We start from the raw sequence: 27,899 nt of genomic DNA, 5'->3' as shown, positions 1-27,899 counted from the left end.
CACATTTACATGAAAACATTTTTGGATTACTTGTGTTCGTAAGTTTCTTCTACTCGCACGCATGCGCACAAAATACATTATAATATAGTCTACTCATCGAAAGCTCCATCCCTAGAAAGTAACTATAAAATTTTATGGCACTTTACCCTCTACCGTTGTCAAGGTCTTTATTAAATTCTAATTCAGGGTTTTTAGATAGTTTTGCATTGGTACCTATTTCCATGTCAGTTGAAATTACATCTGATTTATTGAAGTTAGGTATCAGGAATTCAGATGGGCATTTGAATACAGGTATTTGTTTAATCCATTTAGCCAGATTTTGATATGTTTGTATATAAAAAGGAATATATCTACGAGAGGTCCTAGGATTTGCCGTTATGGATTTATTTAAGTCTGATTGCTGTAGTAACTGGATGTTTAAATATTGATAGTCTTGTTATCAGGAATTTGGTTGTGATGATATTTATCTTGGTTAAAATGTCAATGTTACTTGAGAGAAACCAAATGACGTTATTTGAGGTTGAATTCGTGACTCCTAGAATTTTGTTGATGATGGAAGTTATCAAGGTGTTGTATTTGTTGATGATTGCAGTATTTGTGGGGTTCAAATATACTGTAAAGCCCCATTCAATTTTTGGCCTGATCATTACATTTAGTATTCTAAGGAGCGTTTTGGGACAGCATCCCCATTTGCAATTTGTAAACCAGTTAGTCATGTTTGCCATTGTTTTATATTTTTTACATGTATTTTTCATCTGTTTATCCCATAGCAATTTTTCATCGAAAAAGACTCCAAGAAATTTCTTTTCTGTAGAGTATTTGATTATTCCATAATTATATTGTATTTCAATTAGTTTATTAACTGACGTTTTCCTGGTGTAATGAACTATTGAAGATTTATTATTTGATATATTTAGGCCTAATTGTTCCAGGTACGTGTGTATGTTGTTCAGTGAGGTGATCAATTTTTGTTCTGCTATCTGAAAGTCATTTTCAGTGATATATATGACCAAATCATCTGCATATTGGATAAATTTGCATCCATTACTTAATTGTTCTTCTATTTTTCGAACATAAATATTAAATAGAATTGGGTTCAGGGCTGAGCCCTGTGGTAAGCCTAGAGATGTTTCACCACTGCTGATATAGTTGTTGTTGATGTAGAAGTTTATTTTTCTTTCAATGAGTGAGTAAAAGATGTATTTTTGTATTTGAGCTGGGATTTGTAGTTCAGTAAGTTTGCCAAGTAGTATGTGTGGGATGACTCTGTCAAATGCAGCTTCAATATCCAGGAAAACAGCTATTAGGTTTGATTTCTTAATAAAAGCTTGGTAAATCTGTGACGTTAAAATGGTAATGCAGTCTAGACATGACCTGTTGCTTCTAAATCCAAATTGAGAGTCTGGGAGAAGGTTGTTGGTTTCGAGGAAGTACGTGATTCTGTTTGTTATTAATTTATCGTATATTCTTTTGAAGCAGCTTTGTAAAGCTATTGGCCTTAGTTTTTGAGATGACTCTTTTTTCAGAAGTATTGTGTCACTTATGTTCCATTCTTTTGGAAATGTCTATGTTTCAAATATGATGTTAAATATTTTTGTCAAATTTTCTTTGACAAATGTAGGTAATTTATTTATTAATTTATAGTCAATAATATCTGGTCCTGGTGATGCAGATGATTTACTTGTTTTGATGATTTTCTCAATTTCTTCAACGGTGAAAGGAGTTGTATTTATTGGGATTGTATCTGTGGATTGATTTGATCTAAATGGAATGCTTATATTAACTGTAGGTATGGTGAGATTTGAAATGGTTTCAATTATGTTATCCTCTATATTAATTTCAGTGCTATAATTATTTCTTAGGTATTTAGAGTTTTTGAGTCTTTTGATTGTATCCCACATTTCTTTTGTAGAGATGTTAGAATTCACCTTACCTATAAATTCTTGAAATGATTTTGTTTTTTTTCCTTGATTGTATTTCTGAAATTTTTATTTTCTTTATTGTACAGTTCCAGGTTATTTTGGCTAGTATTATATAAGTAGGCCTTGTAAGCCAAATTCTTTTTTTTCCGGGCAGTGTTGCATTCTTCGTCCCACCATAGTTTGGGGGTAAAATTTCTGGATTTCTTGTATCCTTTCTTATGAATAAGGTCATTGTTTTCACTGGGAAGACCATTTGACTCTATTAGGCAAGTTCTTAAATCATCCATTATTTTATTATACTGATTTAAATGGTTTTGCGAGGTAATGTCTATGTGTCTATTAGACATGTTGATTTTTTCATTAAATGTACTTAGATTAAGTTTTTTGGAATTTATCCTTATTCTTTTTTTTGTTTCATTAGGTTTATTATTGGTTGAAATATTTATACTGATAAGAAAATGGTCACTATCGTAGTTGTCCTCCTCTATTTCCCATGTGATTTTATAATGAAATTCTCTGTGTACTATTACCAGATCTGGGATGCTTATTTGGTGGATTAGTGTGTTTAATGTGGACTTATTTTTGTTGATGACCTTGAGATTATGCTTATTCAATATTTTATTCAATATATTTCCATTTATATTATTCCTTGAACATCCCCATGTTTTGTGTAGGCTATTCAAGTCTCCCATTATAATATAGTTTTTTTCATAGTGTGTAATTTCGTTTATTTTTGTAATTAAGCTATCCCATTTGGCTTCTTCTATTATGTTTGTTGGGGGATTGTATATTAGAACAATCATTAAGTTACATCCATTTGACTTGAATTTTGTGATTAATAATTCTTTAAAGTCTAAGTTAGGCAAGTTGATGGGGATTTCATATGCCAATATGTTGTTTCTTGTAAATGTTGCAATTCCTCCTCCTCTATTATTTCTATCTTTTCTTTGTGATTTGAAACCATTTAGGTGGAAAGTTTCATTTTCATCTAGCCACGTTTCTGTTATACAAATGGTATCACATTTGTATTTATTGGTAAAATTGAATAAAGAGTATTTTTTATTTTTTATGCTTCTTGCATTCCATAGAATTAAGTTGAACTCCATTTGTTTAGTATGTAGAATGGGATGTGTGGCTTTTATTAATTATTTGTTTATCAACTGAATGACTTAGATGTACTAATACTGTTTAGAGTTTAGAGCCAATATTCCATTTTGAGTCGTTTTTGTTTAGAGCCTAATTAATATGGTTCCTGTTTATAGTTTTTTAGGTAATCTCTTGAGTCTCGGATTTTTAATTTATCGTGACTATTTCCGTATTTAACCGATTTATTGTTATCTATATTTACAACTGAGTTTCTAGCGTTTTTCTTTTTCCCATAAAGTGTATTTTCCTTTTTGGATATATCTATTGGTTTGATACGAGATATTGCTTTTTGGTTTCTCCTTGGATTATTGTTTGTATTAGTATGTTCATTGTCTTTAGATTGCACTTTATCTGATTTTTCAATTAAACCTCCATTGTATGGTTCAATTTTATTTTCATCATTATTTGTATTAAGGTTGACAAGAAAGTATGTGTTTTGATCTGACTGGCTGGAAATAATGAGTTCCTGATCAGTTGTATACATTTCTATTGGATGTGTTGTATTTTCAATTACGTCTGCTGTGAAAATATAGGGATATTGCTCAGTTATTGAATCTAGGTTTTGATTATTTATCATTGTTTGTGGTTGAGTTTTATCTTCTATATCATTGTTGTTTATTTCATTGTTAGGGTTATTTTGCATTAACTGGTTATCACCATTTATTTTGTTATGGCGAGTGTTCTCATTCTTATTTTGGTTTATTTGCATTATGTCTGCGTAAGACACCTGGCATCTCTTTTTATATAGCTCTCTTTTTTCATGATACAGTTTTATCCATTCTGATAAGTAGTTGGATTTGTCCCTGTTCTGTCTCTCATAGTAGTTGTCAATTTCTTGCTCTCTTGTGAATTGATATTTGTTTAGCATTTTTTTTGCTTCCATATTATTGCAGTTTTCATAGGCCTTAATCTTTTTTAGCAGTTTTAAATATGTAAAAATTGGACATATCTCACTTAAACTTTGGTAGTTGCCATTGCAATTGCCACATAATATTGTGTTGTAGCATTGACTAGATGTGTGTTCACCCGCACAGTTACTACATCTGGGATGTCCTCTACATTGGTTGTGCAAATGTCCAAATCGTTGGCATGAATGGCATTTTGGTATTCTTTCAATGTATGGTAAGACTGTTAGTCTAACATTAAATATATGCAGTTTTGACGGTAATGTATTTGTTAAGAAGGTGGCTTTTATTGTGTTTGTTTCAATGGAAACATTTTTTTCTTTGTCCCATCTTGACATTCTTTCAATTTTTAGAACTTTTAAATTTTTATTATTAGTGTTTATATTATATTTAATATCCTCAAGATCCAAGTCTTTGAGAACATGTCTTATCATGCCAATTTTCGCAATTGCGAAATCTGGGATATACATAAGCCATCCCTTATGGTCTATCTTATATTGCAGGTTAATAAGGCTGTTGGCTGTGTTTTGGTTTTCAAGCTTAAGCCTTATTGTGTTAAAGTTAACTCTGGAGATGCTGAAGTTATCTGAGAAGAATTCTTTAATAATTTTACTCACCTTCATCAAATGCAAGTTTCCTATGTTTTCTTGTAAGTTTATTGAGATAATATGTATAATAAAAGGACCGGTATGTATAGATTCATACTTGTTTATTCTTTGTTCCTTTGCTCTTTTAATTAACTTTAGTTTTCTTTGTTCCTGAAAATCGTTTAGATTGACTTGGTCATTCGTTCCTTTTTCTTTTGTCACACTGGGATTAGAAAATTCTGAAATTTGTCTATCTTCTCCCATGTTGGTATGGTACGTTATATTAGGTTAACTATGGTTTTGTTCCAATATTTTGAATATGTACTTATATATATAAGTCTATATCGTTATTGGAAATTTCTATATATCGAGCCACACAAAAATCTTTATCTTTTTTTTTTAATTTTTGTAGGAAAATGATGAATAAGGGACACTATAAAAATTTTTGACGCCAACACTGACGAGTCTTTACGCAGGAATGAGAGACGGAAGTTACAGAATCGCTCTTTTCGTTACTGCAAGCGACAACTATCGGTAGTTAGCGATGATTGTCGGTATCGCTAACTACCGATAGTTGTCTCTTGCAGTAACGAAAAGAGCGATTCTGTAACTTCCGTCTATATGGATTCAGTAACTAGTTATCGACAACTTTCGGTAATTGAATCGAGTTACCGAGAGATATCGCTAAGAGCGATTCTGTAACACAAAGTTTTCGATAATTGTCGTTAAAAATGGAGGTCGCTACCGAATTCTATCATTTCTATCGTTAACTTAACGACGACCGTGATAGGCGTCGGTAGAAGTTTACCAAGAAAGTAAATATAATAAATGTCACAAATATTTCTTAAATTAATATTTAGAAATCACAAAAAAGTACTTACAATAAATTTTCTTTATAAATTAAGGATTACAGTAAAAATCATAGGAAATAAAATTTAATATTTTTCCAATTTTTATATTTAAAAATAACTATATATATATATGTATATATATATATATATATATGCAGAGGTTTTCTCTAAAATATAGAATTAATTGTATTATTTAACTATAGTACACAGGCACTAACTGTACATTGTCTAACTCAAAAAAAAGTTAAAACATTAATTTTTAATACTTATTTTAATTAAAATATACTTACGTTTTAATACTTCTTTTAAATAAAATATGATAATTTTGCTATAGTAAGAATTGCTATAGTCAAAATTGATATAGTCAAGTAACACAAAAAGTCCTATTTCGGTTGGTATTAAATACACCAATATTACCAACTTCCCTAGAACTTTAACGAATTTTATCGTTATCGTACAAATATGAGTTGCACCGACTATTGTCGTAAAGCTAAAGTTACAGAATCGCTCATTCGTTAGCGCAAGCGATAACTGTCGGTAGTTAGCGATACCGACAGCTGTCGTTAAGGGGTTTGACCCACTTGAGGCCAAAAACACTCACAATATAATAGTTGATGTGGCATATATTATTTATTACGAGCATTGTAAGTTTTTGGTGGAATGCGTGCAAGGAAAAGCAAAGGTTTATTAAAGCTATTCGTCGGATAAATTTTATATTAGTACCGTTGAACCTCTAGCGACATCTATATCGGTCGTTGTTAAGTTATAACGATATTATTAGTTTTCCTTTCAATAAAAGACTCAGTGAAATATCAATTCTCAGCTAAATGATTCGGTTTAGTACAATTTATATTAACTTCAATTGTTCGTAACTCCGTCGCTTAACTAAGATTGAACTGAGAGTTTTCTTAAAAAGGAAAGATACGTTTATTCGGTAGGATTCGGTAGGTTACCGACAGTACCGACATTACAAGCGACAATCATCGCTGACTCTGAGTTACAGAATCGCACTTAGCGATTTCTGTCGGTAACTGGACTTAACGATACCGAAAGTTGTCGCTAAGAGTTACAGAATCCCACTACAGGGGTAGGACACTCAGCTACCCTCAGTCCCTCACGCTTTCTTATTTGTCACCCTAGGCTCGAAGGCAATCTTTAGCCAACCTAAAATCCTGAGCAATATAATTGGCAGCACTGCGTAGATGGCGTTATTGCGCTTCTTTAGAATTTGATGCCCATTTGAATAATATTTTTGTTTACTCTTTTTTTTTCAGGCATTCTTTGATATATATTTTTACTATAGTATCAAATCATTCAATAATTTAATTAAGCTATTTGATTAATTCTTATTAATTACGGTCAATTTAGGTAAAGTTTAAAAATAATCTATCAGTCTTATCGGACCCAGTCTTCTAAGTATTTATATATATACATTAAAAATTAATGTCACGGAAAATTTAAACAATTATATTGAATGTAAAAAAATCAAATAGAATACATTTTTTAAATTTATAACAATTTATGAGAAAAAATATTTTATTTCTTATATTTATCATTTATTAACTAGCACCTATATATAATTTTTGATATATGTTTGACGTTCAACACGCAAAATTATTGAAAATATCGCCGGCGAAGGGTGAAAAATAGACAAAAATTAACTTGTAGGTGAGAGTGGGGCAAAATGATCCCATGCCGAATAATTTAAAATAATGAATTTATATTTATAGATACGATAGACAAAAGCTATAATACTTTCTATAAAAAAGTAGAAAGCATATTTTAGTGCTAACATTCTGAATTTTATGAAAAGAAAACGTGTTATTCAAGTATAATAATCGCTTAAAGCGCAAAAAGTGTGAAAAAAGTACACTGGATCCAATCTTCTCAATAAGTCTCGTTTTTAAACTGTTTGTTGTATGAAAAATACATTCGTTGTCATCATCGTTACTACTTTTTGAGCACCGGCTGCTTCTTACAAATGAATCCACTGGGATCGTTTTGCCCAAAATGAGCTGCGCATCTTTCATAGAAGCTTAAAATTTTACCAAAGCCGATTTTAAATTAATTTTAAGAGGAAATAAAAGTTAATACCTATTACGATTTACCCAATTTTGCTATTTGAAAAGTATCCCCACATTTATTTCCTATATGATTCAAAAATCGCTTATCTTACAGAAAAATGATGAAAAACATATAAATGCCACTAACAATTTTTTACGTATTAAAAATAGACATTACAATATTATATTATTGTGTATTTTGTTGTGTCCGGCTGGGACACTGGGATTATTTTTCCCTCGAGACGACCACACTGGACCACGAGGACGCAAGCAGCCGGATCAAGGGATACGCTTACCAAGAGGACACCGCCCACGGGAATGCCTATATCTCAATACCTGGAAGAGATACGAGGATACCGAGTGGACCAATGGGAAGCTGGAAACCTGCAGATTATATAATGTCCAGTTTAAAATTGGATATCGTCTACCGTTTAGAAGTTATAAGCAAAAGAAGTCATCCCATCTTTCGAAGATCGAGTCTAAAGAACAGGTGGTGGGGGAACCATCCGAAGCCACCTCAAAACTTTAGATATTGATAAATCATTAATTAGTTAAGATAGGGAGTTGAAACTCGGTAGGGTTTATCAACATTGTTGAAAGATTGTTTATGTTAAGTTTCATTAAATTACAACAATGTTTAAGCTCTCGCCTGTGATTGGCTCCAGTCCGAATAGTGGGGGAACTATCTCAGACCATGTCAAAACTTTAGATATCAATAAATAATTAATTAATCGAGATATTAAGTTGAAACTTGGTAGGATTTGTCTGCATTGTTGAAGGATTGTTTATGCCAAGTCTCAGTCAAATACGAGCATGTAAAGACGATACTTAAAGCTATGTCGGATACTAATAATTAATAAATAATTAAGGAACAATTAGTAATTAAGAAAGGCCATGTAAATTAACATTTAATTAAAAACTTCTCATGTAAATTAGAATACGAAATTATGTAAAACCAGAGGAAATACCTGAAGAGGAGAATCCTGCCTTCTGATTGGTGCGGCGATTGAACGTGCAAATTCTTGAGCGGTCTCTCTCCATGGTCCGTCCTCCAGTATATAAGGCGGTGCCACATCGGTGCTAGTCAGTTGTAACTTCACCTACGTTACCCATATGACTGGGAACGTTAATAAAAAGAACTTTTTACAAAGAAAGGATATTTCATGAGGTAGTGCGGACCACCGCAACTCCGTAGGCCCACAACCGGACCGTGCGGACCGCCGCAACCCGAGTTGTGTTAAATCACAGTTCACAGGCAGTGCGGACCACCGCAACCTGGTTTTTAAATCAAAACCAAGGACAGTGCGGACAACTGCAATCCTTACACTTCTCTGGGAGGGAATCAACACCAAACCTGGACCCCCCATCAGCCAAGACGCGGACCTACAGAAGGAGAGGAGGTCGCAAGAACCAGTTAAGGAAGCTCCAGCGACTTCACTCCGCCTCAGTGACCTCGCCTTTTGATCACCACCATTCGGGACTACCCTCGGAAGCGCCCACTTTCCAGGAGTTTTCATAGAAGGATCCCCTGCCGTCTCCGCCGAAATCAACGGGATTCCAGAAATCCCCATCATCTGGAAACTCATACTAATTGATCTTCCATCTCCGGGATACATCCCTTTCGCTCCACCAAATGTACCCCGTACCCTTCAAACTTTATTGTAAATTAAAATATGTTAACCTAAATAAGTTTGTTAATTCTTTAAAAATTAACTGGTGACAGCGGCCCCAAATCCTATTGTTGTCGTATTGAGGGACATCCTTGCACCCAGATCGTGGGATTTCCCCTTTGACACAACAAAATTGGTGACAGCGGTGGGATACGAAAATCTAGTTGCCTAAACGACCGCCAAGATGGATCCCGACCACGAAGGTAACGGGAAAGAAAGTACCGAAATCGGGAATTTGAACAAAAACTGTTGGGAAACGAACAACGCCAGTCAAGTATTGTACTTTCTAGAGAAAATACGACTGTTAACTGAGAAACAGGAAACTCTGGAGAACGAAGTATCCAGAATAAAGCAAGAATCCTTGACGACTACAGGAGACGCTTCATTACCCGGAGGACTACCACGCAACCAATCCACACCATTACGGAGGTCGGCGATCACTGGAGAAACAACGACTAATCAAGCCGGATTATCAGGGCACGATCCGCTACCAGGAACAAGATTCCAGCCACCCCTTTTCAATAGCACCGCGGCGGAGTATAATTTTAACCCGTCCTACTATTCGATGTCCATGAAGGATGTACTAACCACGATCCCAATCTACTATGGATCGAACCTAACTTATTTCCAATTTGCCCGCGCATGTAAAGGCGCACAGAAGATGGTCCCAATCGAAGCGGAACCCAATCTCACCAGGATGCTACGGACCCGACTAAAGGGCCACGCGTACTTAGTAGTCCAAGACGAGGACTTCCTGTCAGTTAATGATTTCCTTAAGATACTGAAACATGCTTTCGCCCCAGCTAGATCCCGCTATTATTATAAGGGACAACTGGCAAGTATATACAAAGCCGCGGAGGAAAGCATAATAGACTACATTGCTAGAATTAAAGACCTCCACACAGCGATTTTAGAAGATGAGGATTTAGACGAAGGAACAAATTCATCAAAAGAACTGAACGATTTCACCCTTGTGTCATTCATCGAGGGATTACCCCACGACTACAAATTGTACTTACGACTGGAAGGCTATAATACGATGCGGGAGGCTTTCAAAAACGCGATCAAATACAGCAAGATTCTAGATTTGGAGAGAGAAAGAGGGTATTATCATGCCCCGGAAGAGAGGGGAATAGCAAAGGGCCCACCTTTAAGGAACACTGAGCCAGGCCGCAGGGAGCCAAACCAACAAGGAGCCCCCATGGGAGGGACTTCGCAAAATGCCTCGGGAGTAATCTGTCGTTACTGTAAGAAACCCGGACACTACCTAGCGGACTGCAGGACTAGGATTAGGAATATGGAGTTACAGGGAAACGCAGGCAACCCTCCAGTGAACCAGGGTGCGACTGGAGAGGACAGATCAACGAGCTACCCTCACAACCCTTATTCGAATCCAACTCCGGGACCCTCAACATCGCAACAATGACTCAACCTAGGAAGGACCTCACCGTGTTCATACGAGCAAAGGAAGAGGGATCGAAAAGAGACCTGACGCTCCTGGTAGACTCAGGCTCACTAATGAACTTAATAAAATTGGCGAATATTGGACTCAGCCGTCCAATAAACAGGAAAGAAACCACCCAAATTCGGGGAATCACTGAGCACTATATTTACACAATGGGTAGTGTTCAACTCCAAGTTCTGGGAAAATTGCTAAAATTCCATGTAATAGGGAATAGCTTCCCTATAAAACAGGAAGGGCTCTTGGGACTGGAAGGGTTAGAAACCCTTCAGGCTACAGTAGATTTCGGGAAAGGAAAACTGATGGTACGGGGCAGGGAAATGGCCCTAATCAACCAGGAGTCCAGAAGGGAACGTTCAAAACGTCCTAAAACTAAATTCGAGAGCATTGATCAAGGTTGACAAGTGTAGTACTTTCGGTACTACCGTAGTACCCAAAAGCGACATATCCTATAGCGTAGTACTATTTTGGGTACTACGCTATAGTCGCTGCTGATACTACTGGTCGGCGGAAATACGTCAGAGGGTAGAGACTGTAGAGGGACCGCAATATAGATATTTCTAATTACTAATTTCAAAATACATAATGCATGGTCCGTGAGCCAAGACAAATGTTAGTATTATTGTATCGTACATACATACCGCAAGTTATAAAGTAATATAAAGAAATAAAGTGACAGTTTTAATCTTACTGACAGCTGATATACTGATGGTATAAGTGAATAAATAAAGTGACGAAATTTGTAAAATGTACATAAAAATAATTTTTAAAAGTATATAAAGGACTGAACATTTTAGATAAGTATAACAATAAATTTTATAATATAAAATGTAAGATATAAATATTTTGTGGTACTTTGTGGGATTTTATTTCAGATTAAATTATAGTAATGTGTTTACTATTTCACTGTGCTGAGGATGGAGCTATGCGGATTTTCAAAATTAAAATAAAGGAATAGACTAAACATAATGTGGTTATTGTGTCATCGTTGAGATTCAAACTATGTTAATTGAGACGGATAATAAAATAAACGAGTGAAAAAACTGGGTAAATACAATAATAAATAAAGAAGCTGACAACTTAGATATATAATATAAAATGTAAGATATTTTATAGTACTTTCTGGGATTTTATTTCAGATTAAATTATAGTAATGTGTTTACTATGTCACTACTGAGGATGGAGCTATGTGGATTGAACATTAAAATGAAAGGAATAGATTCACCATATTATGGTTACTGTGTCATCGCTGAGGATCAAACTGTGTTAATTGAGATGAATATTAAAATAAACAAGTCAACACAATGGGTAAGTACGATACAAATAAAGAAGCTGACAGATTACATTTGTAATTTCAAATGTAAGATTTTATATAGTACTTTTTGGGATTTTGTTTCAGATTAAATTATTGTAAAGTGTTTACTATGTCAATGCTGAGAATGGAGCTATGTGGATTGAACATTAAAACAAAAGGAATAGATTCACCATAATGTTGTTTCTGTGTCATCGCTGATGAGGATCAAACTGTGTTAATTGAGACAGACATTAAAATAAATGAGTCAGCATTTTGGGTAAATACAATAATAAATAAAGAAAATGACAGAATAGATATATAATATAAAATGTAAGATGTTTTATAGTACTTTGTGGGATTTTGTTTCAGATTAAATTATAGTAATGTACGTGTGTTTACTGTATCACTGCTGAGGATGAAGCTATGTGGTTCGAACATTAAAAAAAAAGAATAGATTGACCATAATGTGGTTACTGTGTCATCGCTGAGGATCAAACTGTGATAATTGAGATGAATATTAAAATAAAGAAGCTGACAGATTAGATATATAATATAACATGTAAGATATTTTACAGTACTTTGTGGGATTTTATTTAAAGTTTATATATGTAAAATAAAATTTTTGTTTTCTTTTTACAATTGTATCTATATTAATTACTATATGTTGCAATCTCTTAAAATTAAGCCTCTGCTTTTATTAGCAAACTAATAGTTCCACTCGGCAGTGATGCCAGAATCAAGCTTTTAGCAACAAAAATGAAGATAAGCGCTATCAAGCAGCAGTATAGAAAATTTAAAGGGAAGCGGTACAAACACAACTATGCCTGGAGAGCATAGGTGTGATTTGGACTTCAGGCAACATTGGCTTTAGAAGAAGAGCGACTACCGCTAACCGTGACATTTTTACGTGTCATCCGTGTGAGGTGGTGCTGCGTTTACCTAAAAACTCAAAGCAAATAAAAATGCTTTTCCTAAATTGATTTGTAATATTGATAAAATGGTCAAATGTAGCCATTAATTAATTAGATTTGGTAATAAATACAGAAAATGCGTTTTATTATAACAAATGAGTTGAGGTAAAATAAACTCAATGTTTTTATATTAATCTGTTAACAAATGCATTTTTTTATTTATTATTGAGTCCAATAAATTAATGGTTATTAAAAAAAAAATTCCTTGTAATGAAAAAAAAAATGAAAAAATTCTAAACTTCACCAAGACTCGAACACGAGCCCACCGCATGACAAACGACAACCTTACCACCTGCGCTACAGCGCTCACTTGATGTACCAAGAGCAAAACAGCCTTTTAAAGACTGACTACAATTCTTTCACTAACTCGTCATAAACGATCAAGAATTAGCTGCAATAATAAATACATTTATCTCCATAGCATTATTGCACTAAATTTATTATGTTTTTAATTTGAAGCATACATTTTACATGAAGATACGATACTTTAAGGATGTTCATGCAATACTTTAAATACAAAACTATTCATATGCTGGTTTATCATAGTTATTCGACTACATATAACAAATATTATAATATTACTTAATTAATTTATGATAGTTGAGCATATGAGTAGTTTTGTATATAGAGTACTGAATGGTTTTAAATTATCATATCTTCATGCAAAATGTATGCTTCAAATTAAAAACAATAAATTTAGTACAATAATGCTATGTAGATAAATGTATTTATTATTACAGCTAATTCTTGATCGTTTATGACGAGTTAGTGAAAGAATTGTAGTCAGTCTTTAAAAGGCTGTTTTGCTCTTGGTACATCAAGTGAGCGCTGTAGCGCAGGCGGTAAGGTTGCCGTTTGTCATGCGGTGGGCTCGTGTTCGAGTCTTGGTGAAGATTAAAATTTTTTCATTTTTTGTTTCATTACAAAGAATGTTTTTTTTAATAACCGTTAACTTATTGGACTCAATAATAAATAAAAAAATGCATTTGTTAACAAATTAATATAAAAACATTGAGTTTATTTTACCTCAACTCATTTGTTATAATAAAACGCATTTTTTGTATTTATTACCAAATCTAATTAATTAATGGCTACATTTGACCATTTTATCAAAATTAAAAATCAATTTAGGAAAAGCATTTTTATTTTATTTATTCACTTATACCATAAGTACATCAACTGTCAGATAGATCAAAGCTGTCACTACTCCTTATTTCTTTATTACACTTTATTTTTCCGTATACTAACATTTGTCTTCGTTCACGCCGTTCACGGTGACAGGCTGTGAATATAATATATATAATTTTTGATATATTACGTTCTGCATTTAAGATGGCTACTGACGTATTTCCGCTGGCAGTATACTTTGTGCAGTCTGCATTCCTTATATCAAAATTCACTTACTATAGAGCGTAGTATTATTCAAGATGGCGGACTTGGCAACCTTGAAAGGAACGCCCGAAGGAATTATCGGAAATCAGGAAGGAGGAAGTGAATCCAGAATCCAGGAGAGAGCTAGGAATGGGACGTTTAAAACGTCCTAAAAATAGATTCGGAGGCATTGATATCGATCCGGGGGAGACGTTTTTGCCCGAGGATGCACAGAGGGACCTTACCCATTGCAAGGCAATAGGAGTTTCGGTCGTCCAGGAGCTTGCGGGCCCCGGACTTGTCGGTGTTACCTGTGATCCTTGCGAGCATACTCAATCAGAATCAGACCGATGCACAAGTTTGGAAGACGGGGAAAATAGGGATAAACTCATTCTGAAATCGGAGAACTTCACAAATCCTGAACTGGGAGTTGGGAAAAATCTAAGGACCAGGAAGTCGGACCTAAGGATCGGAAAAGAAGACCACGGGGCAGGAGAGGCTACCGCGAGTTCGGAGGATAAGGAAAATAGAGATAAACTCATTCTGAAACCGGAGAACTTCACAAATCCTGAACTGGGAGTTGGGAAAAATCTAAGGACCAGGAAGTCGGACCTAAGGATCGGAAAAGAAGACCACGGGGCAGGAGAGGCTACCGCGAGTTCGGAGGATAATGAAAATAGAGATAAACTCATTCTGAAACTGGAGGATCTTATAAACCCGGGACGGGAAATAAGGCTAAACCTAGGGATCAGGAAGTCGGATTTAAGGATCGGAGAGAAAAGAAACGCACATGGACAAACCAGGGTCACCGAACACAACAACGTGACCATAAAAATTAAAAAGAAAAAACTGTTCATGCGAACAAATTAAGGAAAGTCCGGGTGAACGCCAGCGAGAGCGACGACTCCAGCGACTTATAAATGAAAAGAAAGGCTTTATAGTCACCAGGACTCTATAAAGTAAACAAAACGGTTTATAGTCCCCGGGACACTATAAGCAAATAAAAAGGTTTTAAGTCACCAGGACTGTATAAAGAAAATAAAAAGGTTTTAAGTCACCAGGACTGTATAAAGAAAATAAAAAGGTTTTAAGTCACCAGGACTGTATAAAGAAAATAAAGAGGTTTAAAGTCACAAGGACTAGCGAGGAAAGAAGAAGAAATGTAGACGGCTTCTAGCGGATATACATCCTCTTCTTCCTGCGCAGTCTCTTCTTGTTCGGGCCCCAATTCGCCCGAAAACTGTCGGGAACAGGGAGTCGTGGGACATTGGCCAGCGCCTCACGGTCCAAGCCACACTCTGTCTTTAAGCTCACCCTCAAAAGCCTCCGTAAACGTGCAACCTCAGCCTTAAACTCGGGTCCATGCGCCGCATTAGACCCACGGGGACATCCGTGCATGTCCAAGTAGGCATGGATCATCTCGCGAAGTACGGTGCGCGCTAAGTAGGCACGAGTCTGACCCGCATGAGTCTTGGAAGAGATCACGATCTCCTTAGAGCCAAAAACGGTTCGACCAAAGTCGCTAGTGATCCTTGACGACCAGCGGATGGAATACTCCGGCAAGTCACCATTAAAGGCCAAGATATTGAACTGGCGAAACATCTCCTGTAAATCCGGAGGATTATCCGCCTCGAACAGGGGTGAAACTGGGGTGACTTTCCTCGGGTCAAAGCCAGCAGGCAACTCGATAGGCCTGGTCAGCCCCAAGTTCCAACAATAAGGTGGTGCTGTGAGGTCTTTATCTGGAAGACTGGAGGAAGTAGAAAGTTCCATGACCTCGAATAGTTGCTGAAAAAAAAAAAGGAATAGATAGGGGATGCGCCCAAGACGTGAAACCTAGGAAGAGATGGTTACTTACCACAAAATGCCTGGAAACCTGACCGAATCAACGAACGCGGAACCTACACGATGGAAATAGGACTAGCAGACTCGCTTTAAACAAATAAATGTGGAGCACCGGAGCACACAACCTACCACGTTAACGTCTCTTGACGGAATGCGCAGAAGTTGCGCAAGGATTGAAATGTTAGGGACTAACATTAAAATAAGGGGGGGGGGGGTGTTGTGTCCTGCTGGGACACTGGGATTATTTTTCCCTCGAGACGACCACACTGGACCACGAGGACGCAAGCAGCCGGATCAAGGGATACGCTTACCAAGAGGACACCGCCCACGGGAATACCTATATCTCAATACCTGGAAGAGATACGAGGATACCGAGTGGACCAATGGGAAGCTGGAAACCTGCAGATTATATAATGTCCAGTTTAAAATTGGATATCGTCTATCGTTTAGAAGTTATAAGCAAAAGAAGTCATCCCATCTTTCGAAGATCGAGTCTAAGGAACAGGTGGTGGGGGAACCATCCGAAGCCACCTCAAAACTTTAGATATTGATAAATCATTAATTAGTTAAGATAGGGAGTTGAAACTCGGTAGGGTTTGTCAACATTGTTGAAAGATTGTTTATGTTAAGTTTCATTAAATTACAACAATGTTTAAGCTCTCGCCTGTGATTGGCTCTAGTCCGAATGGTGGGGGAACTACCTCAGACCATGTCAAAACTTGGAATGTTAATAAATATTTAATTAGTTGAGATAGGGAGTTGAAACTCGGTAGGGTTTATCAACATTGTTGAAAGATTGTTTATGTTAAGTTTCATTAAATTACAACAATGTTTAAGCTCTCGCCTGTGATTGGCTCCAGTCCGAATAGTGGGGGAACTATCTCAGACCATGTCAAAACTTTAGATATCAATAAATAATTAATTAATCGAGATATTAAGTTGAAACTTGGTAGGATTTGTCTGCATTGTTGAAGGATTGTTTATGCCAAGTCTCAGTCAAATACGAGCATGTAAAGACGATACTTAAAGCTATGTCGGATACTAATAATTAATAAATAATTAAGGAACAATTAGTAATTAAGAAAGGCCATGTAAATTAACATTTAATTAAAAACTTCTCATGTACATTAGAATACGAAATTATGTAAAACCAGAGGAAATACCTGGAGAGGAGAATCCTGCCTTCTGATTGGTGCGGCGATTGAACGTGCAAATTCTTGAGCGGTCTCTCTCCATGGTCCGTCCTCCAGTATATAAGGCGGTGCCACATCGGTGCTAGTCAGTTGTAACTTCACCTACGTTACCCATATGACTGGGAACGTTAATAAAAAGAACTTTTTACAAAGAAAGGATATTTCATGAGGTAGTGCGGACCACCGCAACCTCTTTAACACCTTTCAAGGAGATAGTGCGGACCACCGCAACTCCGTTGGCCCACAACCGGACCGTGCGGACCGCCGCAACCCGAGTTGTGTTAAATCACAGTTCACAGGCAGTGCGGACTACCGCAACCTGGTTTTTAAATCAAAACCAAGGACAGTGCGGACAACCGCAATCCTTGCACTTCTCTGGGAGGGAATCAACACCAAACCTGGACCCCCCATCAGCCAAGACGCGGACCTACAGAAGGAGAGGAGGTCGCAAGAACCAGTTAAGGAAGCTCCAGCGATTTCACTCCGCCTCAGTGACGTCGCCTTTTGATCACCACCATTCGGGACTACCCTCGGAAGCGCCCACTTTCCAGGAGTTTTCATAGAAGGATCCCCTGCCGTCTCCGCCGAAATCAACGGGATTCCAGAAATCCCCATCATCTGGAAACTCATACCAATTGATCTTCCATCTCCGGGATACATCCCTTTCGCTCCACCAAATGTACCCCGTACCCTTCAAACTTTATTGTAATTTAAAATATGTTAACCTAAATAAGTTTGTTAATTCTTTAAAAATTAACTGGTGACAGCGGCCCCAAATCCTATTGTTGTCGTATTGAGGGACATCCTTGCACCCAGATCGTGGGATTTCCCCTTTGACACAACAATTTAGAAGTTTATATTTTAATATTGATTAATGTTTAAACGAATAGTATCAATAGTTTCTATAAAACCCTCAGGGATCATTTTACCCCGAGTGATCATTTTGCCCCACTCTCCCCTAAATATTTCGAAAGCTAACGGAAAAGCATAATACCAATTCGAAGTAGAAAATAAATATTTCAGGTACAATATAGCGTCAGGAAGTACTTACCATCTTCGAGTCAATATACAGGGTGTATCAGCAATGATGCATTTAATTTTAACAACGTATTCTTGGGACTAAACTAAGACAAAAAGTCCTATACTATAAGGTCTGGAAAAGCATCATTGCTGAGATAAATCAATTTTAAACCGATAAATCAGGGATTTGATTCAACGGAAAAATTACTTTCATTTCACTATCGTTGACAGTTCCCCTTCAAAAAAAAGAAATTTGTACTTCTCCGCCGATCAGTATTGTCGTACACGCATATACACACACGCACGCAACTACGCCGATTATTAATATTATCTCCTAATGTTTTACATTCCTGATCCTGATGCTGATGAAATTCATTTTCTGCCTATTTTTAAAACGATCCTGGATAGCACCCATTTGGTTGAAAAATCTGGAGAATAATACGGCGTTATTCGTAGATTAATTTTTAAGTCGCTTTATCTTTTCGGTGGCGCGGCATATGATCTGCTCTAAGGTAGTCAAAATATAAGTATTTTATTATAAAAGCTATTATAAGAAATTGTATGTTTTTCTGTTTTTGGAGGTCTCAATGTTTTATCAGATAGAACAGTTTGCTGCATCATTGGAAGATCAAAATGACTCGAAAATGGATTCTCAAGTAAGGCCATAGTCCACAAGAAATTTCAATCTAAGAGAGTGGAGAACTTGAGAGATCCCTTTAAAAACGAATTAGCCATTTTTTCATTTTATGAAGGGACAAGCCACAAAATTAAAAATAATTTTTTCTTTATGTCGTAGATTGTCCACAGTTTTTGCCTTTTTGCATAGTATCTGCCTAAATGGACTAGCCAATAAAATTAGCCAATTGCTAGATCAGATTCTAGTTTATAGTGACTATAAGTTGATATGGTCACCAAAAAGAAATATTTTACAATTCACCAAGCAAATCGTAATAAAGTGAAGAGAAAAACATATGCATATACTAATTTATCTTCGAAATCTTTTCATACCTAAGAGCGTGCAAAGACTGAATAATAATCTACAGCATTAACAAAAAATTATTTTTAATTTATTGGCTTGTCCCTTCAGAAAATTAAAAAAGGCTTATTTATTCTTAAAGGGATCCCTCAACCTCTCAATTTAGATTGAAATTTCCAGAGAAGACTATGGCCTTACTTGAAAATCTATTACCGAGTCATTTTGATCTTCCAATGATGCACACAGCAAACTGCTCTATCTGATAAAACAGTAAGATTTTTAAAAACAGAAAAAAAAATTTCTTATTATAGCTTTATTAATATAATACTTAATTCTTGACTACCTTAGAACAGTTCATATGTCGTGTCACCGCAAAGATAAAACGCCTTGAAATTAATCTACAAATAACGCCGTATTATTCTTTAGACTTTTCAATTATGAAATGGATGCTGTCGAGGATCCTTTTAAAAATAGGCAGAAAATGAATTTCATCAACAACAGGATCAGAAATGTAGGACATTAGGAGGTAATATTAATAATCGGCGTAGTTGCGTGCGTGTGTGTATACGGATCGGCAGAGAAGTACAAACTTCTTTTGTTTTTTAAAGGGGAACTGTCAACGAAAGTGAAATGAAAGTAATTTTTCCGTTGAATCAAATCCCTGATTTATCGGTTTAAAATTGATTTATCTCAGCAATGATGCTTTTCCAGACCTTATAGTATAGGACTTTTTGTCTTAGTTTAGTCCCAAGAATACGTTGTTAAAATTAAATGCATCATTGCTGATACACCCTGTATAATATACTAATGATTGAAAGGATGCATCGAGTGGCAAAAATGTAATTCCAACAAATTTCCTATAAATGGAGGAATATAAATTTTCATAAGAACCAAATTACCTCTGCTTTTAATCTACTTAAAGTACGTAAAGGCATATTTTTCCGATTTAAAAAAAAAGTTGAATAGAAATAATTATTTTTTATTCCTATCAGTAATTACAAAAAAGGGAGCCTATATTGCACTTTGGCAGAATTCACTGATTGAGTTTTTGTTAGAAAGAAAGAAACGATCTTAGAATTGTATATAAAAGATTATTTTGACAAAACTTTAATAGTAAAACGGAGACATATTTGAAATTTGACTTAGTCGCGCTATTACAATTATTCCAAGGAATCTTCTAAAATTTTAAGAATATCTACTTCTTTCTAGAGTAAAATTGCTCAGTGAATTTTTTCAAAGTGCGATAAAGTTTCTGTTCGATCTTTACATGGTAACAGATCGAATCCCGGCTTTTTTTCAGGTAATCGATATTAGTGGCGTAGTAATCGATTATAAATCATTGGCAAGAATTGGTTTTCGTTACACTACAAGAGTCAATTCCCTGAAACATATGCCGAAAGTAGATATCTTCTTGGTAATAGCCCTTCAATCAAGACGTCCCCGAGCACCTTAACCCGATTGAAAAGACGAATTACCTACCGATAATTGAAATATCGAAGTAATAAGCGAGCTCGGTTCCACTTGAAGCTTTAAACTTTTGATCATACCGCAGCGCGGTTTTTTGTAAAGTTAAAAGGCCCGGTCTTAAACGAATACGAGTGATTCCGCAACCTGGCTGCTCGCAAAAGACATAAGGCCCGATTCTAAACGAATACAAATGGTTCGACAGCTCGGCTGTTTGGAAAAATGACGTGACTCGTGCTAAACGATAATATGTACGAAATGTGGAATAATCCGCCAACTGAATGCGAAAGTGCGTAACAAACATTGTAACCGGCATACGGCTTAATTCATTGCACGATCGTATATCATTTGTAATCGTGATTAGTGTAAAAGGTGTATAAAACAATGAAAAGAGTTTTTTGTGCTTTCGGACTTTTTTTTCGTAATTTGTATACATTTTATTTATTTAAAAACTAAGCAATTCCGTCAAGCGGAGTTGCCCCTCAAGCATAGCCTTCTTTGCTATTGAAGAGTTTCTATTTTTTTAAATTATAGATGGGTAATAAAATACATATAATTACACAGGACAACAAAATTAGGGATTTTAAAAGTTGTTTGAGACTTCGAAGTATAATTTTATGTAAATTTTCTCGCTGAATCCAAATTTGGTTCTAAAATTATTACATCATCTGCACTTTTCAAGATATTAAAATTTTCAGATGTAAAAAAAATGTGTTTCGGTATGTTGATTAATTTACAATGTTACCAGCATTAATTATGCTGCGCAACTCTATATTTTTCCAAATAGTACTTGATTAAACGTTTAAAAAAATATTGTGTTCATAGCGATGTCTGTTTTATATACTTAGATATATCAATCAAAATTGCTATGATAAAAACACGATTCTTAATGCCAATGCGACTATGGAACAATTTTCGGTTCTTTTGTTATGCTTAAAATGAAGAAGAAAGTATCATATATCTTTTAATTACAAATCATCACCCTACAAAAAAAATATTTTCTTCTTATTTTGACGTAAACAAAAGAACCGAAGATTGTTCCATGATTATATTGGCCTTAAAAATTGTTTTTTATCTGAGAATTTAAAAAAAAAATGAAAAATGATGTTCACTTTGAAAAACTAAAAATTTTACTTTGATTCGATGTAAAATAAATAGGTAATAGGGAAATTATTATTTCATATTTTTTTACAAATAAAATTCAATTCAAGATGAGGAAATTGGCATGCCGAACATTGAAATATCTTTACTTCTTCTTTTAAATATAAACATTTAAAACCTCGGAATCGTTAAAGCGTTGAATTTTCAACAATTCACAAGTTTTTTTAGAATTAATGAAAAATTCTACAAATTTACACTGAAGTTTATATCAAAAAGTTCTACACAGTAAACAATTTTCAAGAAAATAAAAAGTAGTTTGTTTCTGAGCTCCGTGATTTGATGAGGAATGCCCCATGTTTCAATTAGAACGTTTAATCGGAGTAATAACATTAAAGGACAACCTTTAAAATATTTTATATATTCTTTTATTGTAATCATTTAAATAAATTTATGATATATAGAATAGTTAGTTGCAATTCATTTAAACGATTTTCGGTTCTTATAATATTTTGGTATTCAGTTTTCATTAAAGCTGGCTGCTTTCACCATATTATCGCATCAAACTAAAAGCATTGGATTTTGAATTATTTTGTTACTTTAATTATATTTTTTACTTTTCATTATAGATACCATTTTGTCTCAAATAATTTTATTCATTACGTTTAATACAACTACATTAAACGAAATTTGGTAATATTCCTATAGTGAATTATGCTATAGTCAAGTAACAAGATATCGTCCTTACTAACCTAACGTGACCATTTTTCACCCAACGCATCAAGCACTGCTACCAACTTAAATACTGTATTTTCCTCAATTTTAACTTTTTTTAGTTGGCTAAGAATTGCCTTCGGTACAAATAATTCGAGCCTCCGAGGCTTGTGGTCCAGCCCAGCGTTGCCAAGTCCGCCATGTTGGAAGATACTACGCTGTATAGTTTGTTGGCGAGAATTGAATATACCACGCAAAATGTATAGTAAGTGTGATTTTCACAGAGAAGAAACGAAGTATAGTGTTTTAGGTATAATTGGAAGATCGAACGAGCTTCGCGAAGCGAAGTTCGATCGAAATTATGTGAAAGCCTCGTACGAAAGATTACAAGGTAGTATCATTCTGCCCTCACTAGATGTCGCGACTATTCAGAGTACAATACACTCTCAGACATTAATGTCTATCTCCTTATACCACTCCCAGTCTATTCCTCGCCATGTTCCTCACTTTTTAGCGCTAAATTATGAGATTTTTTGTTATTAACCTACAATCGGGTAGGGATTAGTAAAATTTGGGGGGGTACTTGTAATCTTTCGTACGAGGCTTTCACATAATTTCGATCGAACTTCGCTTCGCTTCGCGAAGCTCGTTCGATCTTCCAATTATATTTCAAGCCTCGTACTTCAGATTACAAGGTAGATGTTAAGAGCAATAACAAAAAAAAAATCGAATTTATGAATTCTGAGTTTATCCTTACTCACAAAATAAAGAAACATAAAGAAACATAAATTTTTCATTACTGTGTAATAACTTGTTTAACAGTCACTAATATTACTCTTTTAAAATCGCTGATACAAAATTCTTATTACTAGATGACCTGACAGGTCTATTATAAAACCTATGAAATACTTGTGACTTTCCTGACCAACCTGCAGTTTTCCGTATCAACTCTATATCAACTCCCCTCCTCAGAGCTGTTGACGTTGATGCATGTCTCGTTGAGTGTGCTTTAAATTTAGATGTATCTATCCCACATTTATATAATGTAAATTTTATCCATCTACTAATAGTTTGGGATGATGCAGGTCTAAATGGTTTTTTAAGTGTGATAAACATCTCATCTACTTTCCCTCTTAGATGATTAGTAACCTCTAAATATTTAACTAAGGTTTTTGCAACACAAATCTCTGGTTGGTCTTCAAAAAATGGTAAGACCATCATCGGTTGGTATTTACCAGGCCGAGATGTTTTCAACAACTTTGGCACCTTAATGACTAACTCTTTCTCATTTATCTCTATATTCTTAACATTAATAGCCGCAAAAGTTTGTACCCTGTGTCCAGTAGCTAAAGCCAGCAATATTAACGCTTTTTCCGTTAAACTCTGAAGAGACAGTTCTTCTAATGGGTACCAATCTTTGACCTTGTCTAGTACCAACGATACATCCCAAATATAATCATATCTCGGATTACTAGGTCTTAATTTATATATTCCTCTCATAAATTTCGCAATTAACTTAATATCTAAATCGTTATTGGGAAATATGACCATAACTGCCGATTTATGAGTATTTAGAACACTAAAAGAAGCTCCCTTCTTGAATTCTTTCATAAGAAAATCAAACAATTTTGATGTAGAAAGAATAAATGGATCTTCACCAGTTTTGTTACAAAAATTCTTCCACTTAATAAGGCTGGAGTCATATTGCTTTCTAGTACTATCGGCAAGAGAAGCTAAAATTACTTTTATCGCATCTTCTTTAATGTCTCCTTTCCTAAAAAATTGTCTGATACCTTCGCTACAATTAACTTCAACTTGTTCGATAGCGGATGCACTTCCAACCTAGAAGGAGATAACAGCATATTTTTATCTGGACCCCATATCCTATGTTCTTGTCTTATAGATAAATATAAAGGATACCAGTTTTGACTAGGCCAATAAGGTATCACTATAATTCCCTCTGCTTTTTCATTAATAATTTTCATGATCATCCTCAAAATCATCGAAAATGGTGGGAATGCATAGAAATAAACCCTTTTCCAGGGGATTGTAAACGCATCTATGGCCCATGCTTGTGCTTCTTGATACCATGAACAAAATTTCTTGCATTTTTTATTTTGGTATGAGGCAAATAAATCTATTTCCGGTAAACCGAATAAATCTACTACCTTACCAAAATAATTATCTGACAATTCCCATTCTCTGTATCTATATTAACTATTCTGGATAAACTATCGGCTCCTGTATTTTCTAAAGATGGTATGTACGAGGCAAACATCCACACCTTATTACATTCTGCCCACTTCCAAATTTTTCTAGCTAACATATTTAAATCTTTGAATCTCACACCGCCCATTTTATTAACATATGCCACTGCTGTTGTATTATCTACACTTAAAAGTGCATTTTTTCCCTTAAGTAAAGTTTCTAATGAAGTAAGCGCATTATAAATTGCTAACAATTCTAAATAATTAATATGCTTATTACGTTCCTCCATGGTCCAAAATCCATGAGGTTGAATCTTATCGCATACTGCACCCCAACCTGATGTGGAGGCATCTGTGAAAATTGTTACATCAAACTTATCTCTCCTTGTTGAATTAGACGAATTTAAAATATTGGCTTCCCACCAACCTAAATCTTCTAGTGCCTGAACTGATAATTTCATATTTGCTTCATAATTTCCTCTATTCTTTCTTAACTCCAAATATTTTTCTCTCTCTAAACTCTTAATATAAAGCCATGAGTACTTAATAGCCTGATTTGCAGCTACCAGTATCCCTATTAATTGTGCAAAATGTCTTATGCAACATTCCTCTTTACTAATGAGATTTTTAATGAATTTTTTAAGACTTAATTTCTTTTCTTCTGGCAATTCTAGTTCCATTGATGATGAGTCTATAATAAAACCCAAAAATGTACATCTTTGTGACGGTTTTAAAACACTCTTTTTATAATTTACAATAAATCCCAAAAATTCTAATAGTGCAATCGTTTCCTCCGTATTAGATTGACAGACTTCATTAGATCTACCTACGCACAAAATGTCATCTAAATAAATCACCGATAGGAAACCTCTTTCTCTTAATAATCCCATGACAGGTTTCATAACTTTTGAAAATATCCACGGCGCTGAACATAAACCAAAAGGTAAGCATACAAATTCATACAATGTGTCTTGAAATTTAAATCGCAAAAACTTTTTCGAATCTTCATGAATAGGGATTAAAAAATACGCATCTTCCAGATCTATTAGAGTCATAAAATAATCTTCTGCCACTATTCTAATAGCCGCTCGAATATCCTCCATCTTAAAATGTTCAGTTTCTATAAAACCGTTTAACTTTTTTAAATTTAAAATAGATCTTTTATCCCCATTCGGTTTGGGTATTACAAAATAATTGGACAAAAATTGGTCCTTACGATACCTGCACGGTACTACCGTTCCTTTCTCGATTAAAGATTGTAAGGCTAAACTAATTTCTTCATTTTCATATTTAGACCTTACAGGCTCTATAAATTCGTTCACATACACTATTTTCTTTGCAAACCTTAATTTATAACCCTTAATAAAACTTAATAGAATCGGATCGGATGACACCTTTAACCAGTTTTTATAAAACTGTCTTAATCTTCCTGCTTTTAGACTTACATTCAAGGTGTTCTGTTCTGTTGACTCTTCTGATGTCCTCGACCCCTGTATGAATTCTCCTTCTGTGATTTTTGACTCAGGTTCTGGTGACGATAATTGTTCCCTTTCCAGCCCGCCTGAACTTCGTTATATCTCCTGACAGACGGGCCTCTGTAGTTTAAATTTCCTCTTACCAAACCCTGTAATGGTCTCCTAGAATTTTGCTGTGTCTTTAAGTCCTTTTTTAGTGTTTCCATGGCTTTTGCTTCCTTAACTTTTTCCGCTAACCAGGCACCGAATAACCATTCATCCGAGCTCTTATCAAGTAGAAGGGATTTTAAACTCCTGTTTAAACCTGGAGTAATAAAGGCTTTTCTAGCCTCAGCTAGTTCAAAATAAAGGTTTGACAACAGTTTTCCTGCGTTTCCCAATCTTTCTAACAATAGGAATTTATCCAGATTGTCTTTCTTTAATAGGGATGAAATTGCTAAGCCCAAGGAAGCTAACGCAGACCCAACTGAATTCTGTTGATCACAAAAATATTTGTCTCTTTTAAGGCCGGAATCTTTTAGCACAGCTGCAATTTCTTTATTGAGTTTTGGAGCCTCAAAAGGAGGAGTTCTCTCATACTTATCGCCAAGCTCCCTTTTTTGCTGCTTCTGTAACCCGGACTCTGCCCAAAACTTCCAGCGTTTCCACAGGGAAGGATGCAATTCCATTTTAATTTTCCCTGTTTCTGTAGGATCTTGTCCCAGCAATTCTAACAAACTTTCATCTAAACAATCCAATTCAAATTGATTATTAACTTGAGGATTGATAGAGTCTGACCTTGCCGTTTCTATATTTTCTTGTATGTCTAGCATATTTTCTGGATCCAATATCCATACTTGGTCTCCGCCATTAACGCCTGAATTCGAAAAATTAACAATTTATTTGTTGAGATAATTATCCATTTTCCAGATTATTAATAATAATAATTATCGTCTGGATTTGTCCAGGTACTCGCCCTGGCACACCAGCTATACTGTGAAAATGGGTCTCACCATAATTTTTCTCACAAGCTTCAACCTCTGGTACTTGACCCGCCATATTGGAGGTTGAATCCGTTTCGTGATTTGTAATTATTGTCGAAACATCTTTATTTTTCAATTTTTTAATTTTCTTTTTTAATTTCTCATACTCCTCTAAGAGGTGATACTCACTATCCTCCAAATCTTCCCTTTTCTTGGACATTTTGGTAACATAAATTTAATAAAATAAAAACACGTGTGCACATCTAGCGCGACAAAATGAAAGTGAGGAACATGGCGAGGAATAGACTGGGAGTGGTATAAGGAGATAGACATTAATGTCTGAGAGTGTATTGTACTCTGAATAGTCGCGACATCTAGTGAGGGCAGAATGATACTACCTTGTAATCTGAAGTACGAGGCTTGAAATATAATAAGCTATCAGTGCTTTCGGACGTGTTTTGGCCATTAATCTTGCGTCGCGGCGTTGTGTAGTTAGAATCAGAGGGGCGAGGGGATTTCTAGGGAGTTTGTCCGTAGCTGTCAAATGGCGCGATTAACCCTCAATTTTATATCATCAACAAAAATAATATTTTCGGAAAACGATTGTGGAAAAGAAGGAAGGATTTTAATAAATAACAGAGAAGACAAAATATATCAGATGAGTATAAATTAATAAAAAAAATGAAAATTATTGTGAATTTTT

General features: G+C 35.1%; 3 protein-coding genes across 3 annotated transcripts; 1 reads left to right on the top strand and 2 right to left on the bottom strand.

Moving 5' to 3' along the window:
* The first annotated feature begins 243 nt into the window (after nt 1–243).
* Nucleotides 244–11,898, top strand: LOC136783756 (uncharacterized). The gene is made up of 3 exons (XM_066744028.1): nt 244–291; nt 7,717–11,653; nt 11,746–11,898. The coding sequence occupies exon 2, from the start codon at nt 9,329–9,331 to the stop codon at nt 10,568–10,570; it is 1,242 nt and encodes a 413-aa protein (XP_066600125.1). The 5' UTR covers nt 244–291; nt 7,717–9,328; the 3' UTR covers nt 10,571–11,653; nt 11,746–11,898.
* Nucleotides 1,549–5,094, bottom strand: LOC136783755 (probable serine/threonine-protein kinase DDB_G0283337). The gene has a single exon (XM_066744027.1). It carries the CDS (start codon nt 4,822–4,824, stop codon nt 3,163–3,165), a length of 1,662 nt encoding a protein of 553 aa, XP_066600124.1. The 5' UTR covers nt 4,825–5,094; the 3' UTR covers nt 1,549–3,162.
* A 3,517-nt stretch (nt 11,899–15,415) lies between the features above and the next one.
* Nucleotides 15,416–27,416, bottom strand: LOC136783677 (uncharacterized). Its single transcript, XM_066743926.1, has 5 exons — nt 27,227–27,416; nt 26,378–27,090; nt 24,726–26,249; nt 23,462–24,394; nt 15,416–16,030 (listed from the first exon to the last, which is right to left on the bottom strand). The coding sequence occupies exons 1-5, from the start codon at nt 27,414–27,416 to the stop codon at nt 15,416–15,418; spliced, it is 3,975 nt and encodes a 1,324-aa protein (XP_066600023.1).
* Nucleotides 27,417–27,899: the final 483 nt, after the last annotated feature.

Source organism: Prorops nasuta, unplaced genomic scaffold, assembly GCF_024137725.1.
Source record: "Prorops nasuta isolate Cenicafe-Biocafe unplaced genomic scaffold, Cenicafe_Pnas_1.2 PNAS00035, whole genome shotgun sequence".
Lineage (NCBI taxonomy): Eukaryota > Metazoa > Arthropoda > Insecta > Hymenoptera > Bethylidae > Prorops > Prorops nasuta.
The sequence above is the reverse complement of the archived record's forward strand: the minus strand, read 5'-3'. Positions and strand labels throughout refer to the sequence as shown.